The 13,116-nt window shown below is 29.1% G+C and overlaps 2 protein-coding genes across 5 annotated transcripts; both read right to left on the minus strand.

Moving 5' to 3' along the window:
- Positions 1 to 767: 767 nt before the first annotated feature.
- On the minus strand, positions 768 to 2,668 carry LOC120275892 (trans-resveratrol di-O-methyltransferase-like). 2 transcript variants are annotated; one of them, XM_039282621.1, is made up of 2 exons: positions 1,741 to 2,668; positions 768 to 1,144 (listed from the first exon to the last, which is right to left on the minus strand). In XM_039282621.1, the coding sequence occupies exons 1-2, from the start codon at positions 2,503 to 2,505 to the stop codon at positions 896 to 898; spliced, it is 1,014 nt and encodes a 337-aa protein (XP_039138555.1). In that variant the 5' UTR covers positions 2,506 to 2,668; the 3' UTR covers positions 768 to 895. The 2 variants fall into 2 exon arrangements, with proteins under 2 accessions (XP_039138555.1, XP_039138554.1); XM_039282620.1 differs by having other exon boundaries at positions 774 to 1,201; positions 1,741 to 2,664.
- Positions 2,669 to 6,634: 3,966 nt separating this feature from the next.
- Positions 6,635 to 8,575, minus strand: LOC120275891 (trans-resveratrol di-O-methyltransferase-like). Of its 3 annotated transcripts, none has more exons than XM_039282618.1 (2): positions 7,645 to 8,575; positions 6,635 to 7,015 (listed from the first exon to the last, which is right to left on the minus strand). In XM_039282618.1, the coding sequence occupies exons 1-2, from the start codon at positions 8,407 to 8,409 to the stop codon at positions 6,767 to 6,769; spliced, it is 1,014 nt and encodes a 337-aa protein (XP_039138552.1). In that variant the 5' UTR covers positions 8,410 to 8,575; the 3' UTR covers positions 6,635 to 6,766. The 3 variants fall into 3 exon arrangements, with proteins under 3 accessions (XP_039138552.1, XP_039138551.1, XP_039138553.1); XM_039282617.1 differs by having other exon boundaries at positions 6,635 to 7,072; positions 7,645 to 8,571; XM_039282619.1 differs by having other exon boundaries at positions 6,879 to 7,011; positions 7,645 to 8,574.
- Positions 8,576 to 13,116: the final 4,541 nt, after the last annotated feature.

Consider the following 13,116-nt stretch of genomic DNA (forward strand, 5'->3'; position numbering starts at 1 on the left):
TTTGTCATATAAAAGGCAAAAGTTTGAGAAAATATCTCCGATGAATAATTGATATTTTTAGTTTAAATAAATAACATTTATTTAATTAAAAATATGAATAATTTACTGAAATAAATAATACATAGAAAACTATATTTATAAAATGATTATAATGAAATAAAAAAAAAATATGCTATCGAAAGTATCTGGAAACAGAAAAAAAAAATAAAGATAGATTGTATCTTGACACCAGTATGCGTCCACATATAAGGTCGTATAAAATAGTAAGGAAAGCAATAATATTTTTTTAAAAAAATAAGATTAATTAAGCCACAAATAAAATATTTTAATAATTGAAAAAAAAAATTAGATTAATCTTGTTTTTTAACTCCATTTTGATGGTATCACCATTTTTAGTATTAGATATATCTAATTTATTTTTTAGAAATGCAATAAGCACAAATATTCAAAAGTATGGCATGTAGTTAGCATTGAGGTTTTGCATGTGCCCCTTCACTTAGGTAATATAGGGAGTGTGCTTCAAGCATCTAGCATATCTAAGGATTTGTAGCACCACTTTGTTCCACGCATTTCAAACCCAAACATTAAGTTTCATGTAAACCAAGCCTTTCGCAATGAAACCAGTATCGCTAAAGCAAAAACCTTTGCCATTATATATAATTAATGTTATATATATTATTCATATATAAAATAATAATTATTCTATTAAAAATGCTCTTCCAATCTACACACTTTCTTCTATTACAAATTTCCTTTATTCATTAATATAATGCTAATATTACATATTTATTATTTAAAATATCATAATATAACAAATTGAGCATGTTCACTCTACACAGATGCTTCATATAAATTTAAAATTTATTAGTAAACTATTTAAAATAAGCCACCTTTTTTAAGGATACAACTCAATAATTGATCGGATACCTAAAAAATGCGTAATTTTATAATCTGTGAAGCCTGCTGATACAAATATATTATGCCATTCATGTTCATTTCTTTCTTTTCCACCGCCGAGACTCATCACTAATAAATCAAAAAGTAGTTGAGTTTCTACTGCACAAACATGTTTGTTTGTTACAGCTCCGATCACCATATCAATTATAATAATTTTCCCTCCATCCGCTCTAGGTGGAATGGCTTCCTTGCAACGTTGCAATATTTTGACACACTCTTCATTATTCCAGCCATTTAAAATCCACTAAAATAAATATAATTAAAACATGTATTAGTAATAACCATATAATAAATTTAACTGGACAAAATATGAAAGCATAAGCACTTATCTTTTGTTCGAGTAACATCTTTTTAGTGTTATCATTGTTTCTCTATCAATTTATATATGGCTAATATCTATGGAAGTATGCAAAGTTATTGGTTATCAGAACAGACATTACTTGGATGATTAACAATTCAACATAAATTTTTTTTATTATCCAAGTTAACAATATATTTATTTTATCTTGTTATTTTTTTGTCCAGTTAATCTTAGTTTAATATTATGCAAGATTGTTCACCAAATAATTTAGCTTTCATCAATTTTTTCATAATCCATTTCAAATCTAATTAAATATATAACTACGGAGATAGGGATTAGGACCAAGAGCGACTCACGAGTCAGGTTGAAATTAGATAGGTCCTCACAGGGCGCGGGCTAAATTGTAATCCTAGACTTTATGCATATTCAATAAAAACGAGTCGTTTGCGTCAACAAAACCAAAGAGATGCATGCATAAATACCTTCAATAAAACAGCATTTGCATGAGGGATAGATGCAAACATGTCACCTCCAACATACTCCACACCAGGTTGTTGATCTTCCATGGTATCAATCACATGAGGAAGATCAAACACAGTGCACTTAATCCCCGGGAAAGCATGATCTATACTTCTTGCCATAGTTCCAGTGCCACCACCAACATCGACCACTGACTTCAACCCCTTAAACACATCTCTGCAGCTCGTCATAACAACATTACAAACAAATCTTGAATCACTAGCCATCCCTTCATTGAACATCTTGTTAAACTCCGGCTTCTCACCAACTACATCCCAAAACCTTTTTCCAAAATAAAGCTCAAACGGAGACTCCTTAGGGCTCTTGAACCATGGCGCCAAGACATGTGAAGAGTCACAAATGAAAGGATCTAGGTTCAAGATAATTAAAGGTGTGATGTTCAAGGCTTCATCTTTAACCAAGAGATGGGATGCCGGTGTAAGCATATACTTTGTGGCACCGAAATCATCTTGTTTTTTGCCGAATAACTCTAGGTGAACTAGAGTAGTCATGAATCGATCAAAAGGTTCAAACTTTGATGGCGGGATTGAGAGAGCCGACGTCAGCTCGGAGAGCTCCATTGGCTTGCCATGTTTCTTGAGAACATCAGCGATGCCGAGCTCCAGTGAACACTTGAGACACATGGATTTCAAGTAGCCGAACAAGAGGTTCCAAACTTGTGCCTGGGCCTCCACCAGTTCAACAGTGGTGAACTCCATCTCAGCCATGTATTTGTGTTTGTATTATACGAAATCTTAATGTTTAAATTTTTGTTCTCTCTTTCACTTTGAGTTGTCCATGGAAGGAGAGGAATGGCGGGTATATATGGTGTCTTGAAGGAAGGGATAAGAGTTGTCCATGGAAGGAGAGGATTGGTGGGTATGTATGGTGTCTTGAAGGAAGGGATAAGAGGTGTCCATGGAAGGATAGAAAGTAACGCATGGGGCATGAGGCATGGAACATGGAACATATTTAAATATTATTTATTCAATAAAATATTCATGGTTTTAATTAAATAAATGTTATTTATTTGAACCAAAATTATCAATTATTCATCTAGAGATATTTCTCAAAATTTAGACTTTTATGTGACAAAGGAGTGTAATATTCTCATAACATTAATTAAGCTTTTTACCAATTCATGTAATCTTTTTCAAATGTATATAAAAGTCTTACAAAATTATAATTTATTTTTGTCCTAATATTTTTATATATCTTTTATATGAACGTTAGAACTAAGCTCTATCCAAGTGTTTTAATTATTAAATTTTAATTATGATGTCTAATGTTACTCTTTATCATCAATGTTCATTTTGCATTGTAAAAAAAAATATTTTTAATAAAAAACTAAAAACTAAATCATAATAACACAATTAATTGAAAAGATTAACAAACCCATAATGGTTAATCGGTTAAGCAGTCTAATTACTCCTATTCACATGATTCACTATCCTTATAAAAAATGAATGGCTATTTATCTGATAGAAATATGCCTATACCAAATTATTAGTTCAAAACATCGAAGAATAAACTCCCAATGTAAACATCTATTCATCGTACCAACTCTAACAAGTCATTCAACATATATTCATTTTTATTTTAAAATCCTTGATTGATTAATATTAAATTATTAATTAATATTGTTTTATTTTGATTGTTTAATTTAAAATATTATTATTTTATTAGATTAAGTTTTAAATTTTAAATGTCAATTGTAAATATATAGTGTACATACATTACTTATATTTCATAGTTTTAAATAAAAATATAATATAATTTAAAGGTTATAATTTTTTACAATCCGCACTTAGTACTAATTATAAGAGTAAAATAGTTGAAATAATTTTTAAAATCATACAGTTTAAATAACTTAAATATTTAAGAAATTAGTATAAAAATAAGCTTACAACTCTTATGTAAAAGTGACCATATTTCTCTGTCCAATAAAATTAATTAACAAATAAACTCAAAAAGTGCACATTTAATTTTTTTGTGTAGCGAACTAAGGGATAATTTGGTTGCAAAGAATGGAATGGAGAGTAGATGAGTAATAAAAATGAGGGGATTGAAAAAGGCTTGAGAATGAAACTATGTTTAGTTGGGAAAAAATTGAAAAGGTAGTTTATTGAGAATGGAAAAAGTGAAAAAAAAAATGATAAAATGACCGTTATGCTATTTTATGCAAATAAATATTATTATTATTATTATACATATAGTAATGAGTTGTGACAATTATTTTTTAAATTATTTAAGTATTATAATAAATTCATTATTATAAATAAATATTTAATTTTAATAACTCTCATAATATTCAAATCTTTGTTAATATCATTAATTAACAATTAATTAACCATAATAAATAACTAATTACATTTAAAAAATATTTATATTATAAATAACTATTTAACTTTAATTAAAAAAACGAAGTCATAATAATTATTCGTATAAATTATTATTCACTTTATTTATTATAATTAATATTATATTTAAGTAATTTCAGATTAATTATTATTTAATTATTATAATAAATTATTTAGATTAATAGATTTATAATTTAATAAGAAAAATGTCAAATTGCTTGGGTCTAGAAATTGAAGCAAACGAAAGAAGGCACTGCAAAACAAGCTTTGAATAAATTCAAAATGTTTTAGAGGACCACAGAAAATGGAGTGAAGTAATCAAAATTTGACAATGGAGAGGAGAATCCCACTGTTCTCAAAAGACTAGTTGGAAGTCTGACATATTTGACAAGTACAAGACCTGATCTCCTTTATGTTGGTGGGGTGGTGAGTACAGGCACAGGATTTTGAAGGAGGCACCACTTTGTTTGCTTACAATATGTATATTTATAATAAAAAAAAATTTGATCTTTAGTTTACTTTTATTTAACTTTTATGGTGTGAGATTGATAAATTAAAATATTAATGTTGTCTTTTATGTTGTCTCAAAAATATATATATATATATATATATATATATATATATATATATATATATATGTTTGCCTATATTAGAAGCAGATTTGATTAGTTATTAAAACATCTACTCAATTTACAAAGCTTATAGCAGCCGCTATAGGATACTAAACAAATCTATAAGACCTATAGTGGCAGAAATATTTTGTCACTATAGAATTTATAGTGGCAAAATTTTCCACCGCTATAGGGATATTAAACAAATCTATAGGTTTTATAGCGGCAGAAATGTTCTGCCGCTGTAGAATTTATAGTTTTAAAATTTTCCACAGCTACACATTATTGTGTATCTCTAACCTTAATAGATGGGATAGCGGCAAAAATGTACATTTGTTGGAAAAAAAAACATATAGCGATCAAAGTTTTAGTGGCTAATTGGCTATTTGCTGCTATAAAAATATTGAAGCTAAAATGGAACCTATAGCGGTGGATTTTTTGGCCACTTTAAGTTCTTTTTCTTGTAGTGACCCATGTAACTAAAAACAATCAAAATGACTAGCTAAACAAACACAAAATGTCCATCTATCCAAACAAGATCAAACAAGATTATTAGGTTTGTCAGTAGACCAGGGACTACACTTCATTAGCACACCCACTCTGATCTGACAATGCACTTCTAAAACATACATACAAATTGCTGCTAGACTGGAAAAAAAAAAATACGTTGTCTGTCTTCATATATAGACTTACAATAACAAGTGAAGCAACAAGCACTTAACCTCTTTCCTCCCACAAATTCATAGCATACAATCATCTTGAAACAATTTATGTTTTCCAAAAGCTATTTTGAGAACCTCCTCCTTTCCACTCGTACTTTGCACCATAGCATCTTGCTCGTACACTGAAAATTATAACATCATGACCAACTTTCTAGGATTGCCATTAAATTGATTGCTATGTTTCATTATAGATAGCCTCAGTTGGAGCAATTCATTTTTAATTATTTATTAAAAATAATTTTAACTATATAAACTGAATATTGACATCAACCAATAAATTAGACATAATAGTTAAAAGTCAATAATAAAAACACTTGGATAAAATTTCGATCTAGCATTCATATAAAAAGATTTTAGAATAATCTTTAAAAAAGAATTAAGAAATTATAACTTTGTAAGATTTATATATATATATATATGAAAAATATTACATGAATTCATTAAATAGCTTACTTAATGGTATGAGAATATTACACTCCTTTGCCACATATAAAAGGCAAAATTTTGAGAAAATATCCCCGGATGAATAATTGATATTTTAGTTTTAATAAATAACATTTATTTAATTGAAACTATGAATAATTTACTGAAATAAATAATACATAGAAAACTATATTTTTAAAATGATTACAATGAAAATATAAAAAATATACTATTGAAAGTATTTGGAAACAGAAAAAAAAATAAAAATATCCTGTATCTTGGCACCGGTATGCATCCACATATAAGGTCATATAAGATAGTAAGGAAAGCAATAATATTTTTTTAAAAAAAAATAAGATTAATTGAGCCACAAATAAAATATTTTAATAATTGAAAAAAAGATTAGATTAATCTTGTTTTTTTAACTCCATGTTAATGGCATCACCATTTTTAGTATTAGATATATCTAATTTATTTTTTAGAAATGCAATAAGCACAAATATTCAAAAGTATAGCATGCAAGTAGCATTGATGAGGTTTTGCTTGTGCACCTTCACTCAGGTAATATAGTGAGTGTGCTTCAAGCAGCTAGCATATCTAAGCGCTTGTAGCACCATTGTGTCCAGTGCATTTCAAACCCAAACATTAAGTTTCATGTAAACCTAGCCTTTCGCAATGAAACCAGTATTGCTAAACCAAAAACCTTTGGCATTATATATATAATTAATGCTATATATATCATTAATATATAAAATAATATTTATTCTATTAAAATATATAAAATAACAAACTGAGCATGTTCACTCGATACAGATGCTTCATATAAATTTAAAATTTATTAGTAATTAAACTATTTAAAATAAGCCACCCTTTTTAAGGATATAACTCAATAATTGATCGGATACCTAAAAAATGCGTAATTTTATAATCTGTGAAACCTGCAGATACAAATATAGTATGCCATTCACGTTCATTTCTTTCTTTTCCACCGGCGAGACTCATCAGTAATAAATCATGAAGTAGTTGAGTTTCTACTGCACAAACATGTTTGTTTGCTACAGCTCCGATCACCATATCAATTATAATAATTTTCCCCCCATCCGCTCTAGGTGGAATGGCTTCCTTGCAACATTGCAATATTTTGACACACTCTTCATTATTCCAGCAATTTAAAATCCACTGAAATATATATAATTAAAACATGGATTAGTAATAACCATATAATAAATTTAACTGGACAAAATATGAATGCATAAGCACTTATCTTTTGTTTGAGTAACGTCTTTTTAGTGTTATCATTGTTTCTCTATCAATTTATATATGGCTAATATCTATGGAAGTATGCAAATTTATTGGTTATCAGAACAGACATTATTTGGATGATTAGCAATTCAACATAATTTTTTTTTATTATCCAAGTTAAAAATATATTTATTTTATCTTGTTATTTTTTTGTCCAGTTAATCTTAGTTTAATATTATGCAAGATTGTTCACCAAATAATTTAGCTTTCATCAATTTTTTCATCATCCATTTCAAATCTAATTAAATATATAACTACGGAAATAGGGATTAGGACCAAGAGTGACTCACGAGTCCCTGACCTAAATCCAAAGCAAACCCCAATTTTCAGGTTGAAATTAGATAGGTCCTCACAGGGCGCGGGCTAAATTGTAATCCTAGACTTTATGCATATTCAATAAAAACAAGTCGTTTGCGTCAAAAAAACCAAAGAGATGCATGCATAAATACCTTCAATAACACAGCATTTGCATGAGGGACAGACGCAAACATGTCACCTCCAACATACTCCACACCAGGTTGTTGATCTTCCACGGTATCAATCACATGAGGGAGATCAAACACAGTGCACTTAATCCCCGGGAAAGCATGAGCTATACTTCTTGCCATAGTTCCAGTGCCACCACCAACATCGACCACTGACTTCAACCCCTTAAACACATCTCTGCAGCTCGTCATAACAACATTACAAACAAATCTTGAATCACTAGCCATCCCTTCATTTAACATCTTGTTAAACTCCGGCTTCTCACCAAGTACATCCGTAATCCCTTTTCCAAAATAAAGCTCAAACGGAGACTCCTTAGGGCTCTTGAACCATGGCGCCAAGACATGTGAAGAGTCACAAATGAAAGGATCTAGGTTCAAGATAATTAAAGGTGTGATGTTCAAGGCTTCATCTTTAACCAAGAGATGGGATGCCGGTGTAAGCATATACTTTGTGGCACCTAAATCATCTTGTTTTTTGCCGAATAACTCTAGGTGAACTAGAGTAGCCATGAAGCGATCGAAAGGTTCAAACTTTGATGGCGGGATTGAGAGAGCCGAGGTCAACTCAGAGAGCTCCATTGGCTTGCCATGTTTCTTGAGAACATCAGCGATACCGAGCTCCAGTGAACACTTGAGACACATGGATTTCAAGTAGCCGAACATGAGGTTCCAAACTTGTGCCTGGGCCTCCACCAGTTCAGCAGTGGTGAACTCCTTCTCAGCCATGTATGTGTGTTTGTATTGTATGAAATCTAAATGTCTAAATTTTTGTCCTCACTTTCACGTTGAGTTGTCCATGGAAGGAGAGGAATGATGGGTATATCTTGTGTCTTGAAGGAAGGGATAAGAGTTATCCATGGAAGGAGAGGAATGGTGAGTCTAAATGGTGTCATGAATGAAGGGATAGGAGTTGTCCATGGAAGGATAGGAAAGTAACGCATGGGGCATGGGACATGGGACATGGGACATGGGGCATAATTAAATATTATTTATTCAATAAATTATTCATTTTTTAATTAAATAAAAGTTATTTATTTGAACCAAAATTATCAATTATTCATCTAGAGACATTTCTCAAAATTTAGGCTTTTATGTGACAAAGGAGTGTAATATTCTCATAACATTAATTAAGCTTTTTACCAATTCATGTAATCTTTTCAAATGTATATAAAAGTCTTACAAAATTATAATTTATTTTTGTCCTAATATTTTTAAAAATCTTTTTATATGAATGTTAGAACTAAGCTCTATCCAAGTGTTTTAATTATTAAATTTTAATTATAGTGTCTAATGTTACTCTTTATCATCAATGTTCATTTTGTATTGTAAAAAAATATTTTTAATAAAAAATTAAAAATTAAAACATAATAACTCAATCAGTTGAAAAATTTAACATGCAAGCCCATAATGGTTAATCAGTTAAGCAGTCCAATTACTTCTGTTCACATGATTCATTGCCTTTATTAAAAGTGGATGGCTATTTATCTAATACAAATATGTCTATATCAAATTACTAGTTCAAAACATCCAAGGAAAACTCTCAATGTAAACCTCTATTCAGCCTACCAACTCTAACAAGTCATTCATCATATATTCATTTTTAATTTAAAATCCTTGATTGATTCATATTAAATAATATTGTTTTGTTTTGATTTTTAATTTAAAAAATTACTATTTTATTAGATTAAGTTTTCATTTTAAAATGTCAATTGTGAATATATAGTGTGCATACATTACTTATATTTCACAATTTTTAAACAAAAATAAAATGTGTTTTAAAATTAAATTAAAACTTAAATGTTTATAATTTATGCAATCCGCACATAGTATTAATTATAAGAGTAAAATAGTTAAAATAATTTAAAAAATCATATAGTTAAATAATTTAAATATTTAAGAAATTTTATACATAGAAGGGACCATATTTCCCTATCCAATAAAATTAGTAAACAAACAAACAAAAAAAGTCTACATCTAATTTTCTTGTCAATGCATGATTGTAGTCTTTTCTTTATGAGTGATGATAACTATTTTAAAACCATGAGTGCCCATGGTTTTATAAAACCATTGGCATGACAAATCATACACGGCACATCATCTTACCTAAACTAAGTTTGGAATAATTTTACATAATTTTAAACTAATTTTAACAAGGATATAATAACCTTAGTCATCCCACCTAGAGTAGGGTTTGACTATAAATACATACTAACCATAATTATAATTAACCTACCTAAACTCAATTTTGACTAATTTTACATAAACCCATTTTTATACCCATATAATGAAAATAAAAAAAAATATATACTATCTAAAATATCAAGAAGAAGAAAAAAATAAATTAAACAAATGTTTATGAAATTAAACACCAGTATTTTTATTATTTAATAGTAAATAATATAGATAAATATATTATTTTTTATAATTTCATTAATCAAAAGATTTATTGAAAGGAGTGTAATATTCTCATAAGATTAATTAATCTTTTTACGAATTCATGTAATCATTTTCAAATGTATCTAAAAGTCTTACAAAATTATAAATTCTTTTTGTCCTAATTTTTTTTAAAAATCCTTTTATATGAATGCTAGAACTAAGCTTTATGCAATTGTTTTAATTGTTAAATTTTAATTATGATGTCTAATATTACTCTTAATCATCAATATTCATTTTGTATTATAAAAAAATATATTTAATAAAAAACTAAAAATTAAAACATAATAACATAATCAATTGAAAAGATTAACAAACCCATAATGGTTAATCGATTAAGCAGTCCAATTACTCCTATTCACATAATTCATTGTCCTTATAAAAAATGGATGGCTATTTATCTGATAGAAATATGCCTATACTAAATTACTAGTTCAAAACATCGAAGAAAAAATTCCCAATGTAAACATCTATTCATCCTACCAACTCTAACAAGTCATTCAACATATGATAGTTTCGGTGGGTAGTGTGATTAGGAGAGTCACTTAAAAACTCACTAGAATAAGGAACATGCACACACAATCAATCAAGAGAAAGAAGACACACAAGTTGGTAACCCAGTTCGGCACAACCTTGCCTACATTTGGGGGCCGAGCTAGGAGAAACAATCCTCTAAAAGAGGTGATAGAATAAAGAGTACAACTCTCCCTGACTCTCTCAAGACAAAGAATACCATTTTAAGATTGCCCGATGCCCACTCTCCTCAACCCTCACCAAAGGGTCTCTCACTCGTGGCTCATCCTAAATCTTCAAGCTGGATATCTTATATAGACGCACCTACGTTCACTTGATCCTTTCTCTTTTAGAATTCTCCGTGGCTTCCTAACTTGGACAACTTCCAGAGTTAGATGTTGGAACACCCAGTTGCAACACTGCCCACCTTACTGAACATGACTGAGTTCTAGCCAGTTGCACCCGAACTTGCGACACCTTCAACTCTCTGGGTTCTTTCAGTCCGCTTCATAGCAGTTGACTCGTCCCGATCTCCTCCTGCCTACAACCACTTCCTTCCTCACGTCACTTCAGCAGGTCCCCTCTCCCGAGGGACGCGCCTACCAAGGCACACATGACCATCTCATCAAAGATGGTTACCAAAGATCTCCCGATCTTCTTTCCAAACTTAGTCCAAGTTTGGTCTTCCCATATGATCTTTGTTTGACTTATGAAAATATTGTTACTAAACTAGATCTCATCTCATCTAAGTTTAGCCTTCAATATCTTCAAGCATGACCTTTAATCATCCATGCTTGGATCTTCAAATCTTTAATCATATCTCAAGTAATCTTTAATCAATCTCCCATATGTGATTTGTCTCCTTGAATGGCTCCGCCCATAATTAGCCTTCTTACTATCTTTCACTCCATGATGATCTTCTATTTTTGCCAACAATAGATTATTCCTCTCTCTTAACCATAGATCTCTCTTAAAATGAGTTTTATCAAAGAATATGATTTATCATCCCGAATCTTACCAAGGATAGAAATAATCATGTCTAAGATAAAACTTACCCTTCTTGAAGAGATCCTTCTAACTTGATGTACTTTCCAAAATTAGTTAATCATCATATGAACCATTGAGAGAAATTTCTCTAAACATAGTCTCCAAACATGATCTTCTAAGCCTCATATCTTCATATGCCATGTCACCAAGCTTCAGCCACATCATTATCCTAGTCACTTCTCCTTTTTGCCAGGTCATCATTGCCACGTCATTTCTCTTTTACCATGTTAGCTCTTGGCTTGTCACATAATGCCAATCCATGTCGTCAGACTTTACAGAATCTTTATGAAACATGGTATAAGTTCTAAATAATTATTTTAAATAAATTGGCGGTGAATTTCTTGACTTGTGATTAATTTTCAAAGATATTGTCAATAAGATATTTGTGCATTTTTTGGCCAATAAGATATTGGAATTAACAATAATGATTAGTACCAAAAGGCTATGTATGATTTGTACGAGGGCATAATTTTGTAGTGTTGGTTTGATGATATCTTTTTTGCATCAGAGAAAAGAAATTATAATGCTAAATGATGGGGGAATTTAATTTGCACAGAATAACTCAAAATTAATGAAACAGGGCAATATATATGCTTTGTAATTTTATCACCACTAAAGGTTCTACCAAAAAGATTGTCACCCTTCCTTCTCGATGCCCTTACCCGTCCCCCTTCCGTCCCTCCCACTCTGGCCCTCCCTTTCGGCTCCGCCCCTTTCGAAGTTATTTTTTAATATTTTTTTATTTTTTTTATTTCTTTATCTTTATATATTGTTATATTTTTATATTTTCATTATATTATATTTTTTTTAATTTATTTTTTTAGTGAAATGATTTGATATTTTTTTTCTCATTTATTAGATGTTTTTGTTAAGTTTGTTATTTTTAAAAATTTTGAGAATTTGTAAAATTATGTATGATTGATTAATGTCCATTGATTTAGGGATTTGAGAAATATTAAAGCTTTGATTTAGTAATAAATATTTTTTTAAAAAAAACATGATTAATTTAAATTGGAGTTTAAATGAAAGTTATTTTTTTCAAAAATATTTAAATATCAGTTTATTTTGTAATTAATAATATTTTCAATGTAAGTAATTTATAAAATTAAAATTTTAAAAAATTATTTAAATAAATTCAGATATATTATTAAATTACATATGTCGTGTAAATGAGAATTTTTTTAATTTAAAATATTATCTATATTTTTAAAATTATAAATCAAAACAACATCAACTCATGGATAAGGTCAGTGAAGTAATTACTTTAGGCCCTTTATTTTTTAAATCCTCATCCTTGGATTTTTTTTAATAATAATTTTAAAAACTCAAATTTTAAAATACCATCGATAATTATCATAATACAAAAATATTTTAATTTAATATTTAATCAATCTAATTTAATCTTAGTTAATTTTTAAATTTTAAAATAATGCAGTAAGA

Source organism: Dioscorea cayenensis, chromosome 14 (genome assembly GCF_009730915.1).
Source record: "Dioscorea cayenensis subsp. rotundata cultivar TDr96_F1 chromosome 14, TDr96_F1_v2_PseudoChromosome.rev07_lg8_w22 25.fasta, whole genome shotgun sequence".
In the NCBI taxonomy this organism is placed as follows: domain Eukaryota; kingdom Viridiplantae; phylum Streptophyta; class Magnoliopsida; order Dioscoreales; family Dioscoreaceae; genus Dioscorea; species Dioscorea cayenensis.

Coding starts and splice junctions, on each gene's coding strand:
- LOC120275891 (XM_039282617.1), bottom strand. CDS start 8,409: ATGGCTGAGAAGGAGTTCACCACTGCTGAACTGGTGGAGGCCCAGGCA. Junction 7,073..7,644: donor CAAATGCTGTGTTATTGAAG/GTATTTATGCAT, acceptor TATATATTTCAG/TGGATTTTAAATTGCTGGAA.
- LOC120275892 (XM_039282620.1), bottom strand. CDS start 2,505: ATGGCTGAGATGGAGTTCACCACTGTTGAACTGGTGGAGGCCCAGGCA. Junction 1,202..1,740: donor CAAATGCTGTTTTATTGAAG/GTATTTATGCAT, acceptor TATTTATTTTAG/TGGATTTTAAATGGCTGGAA.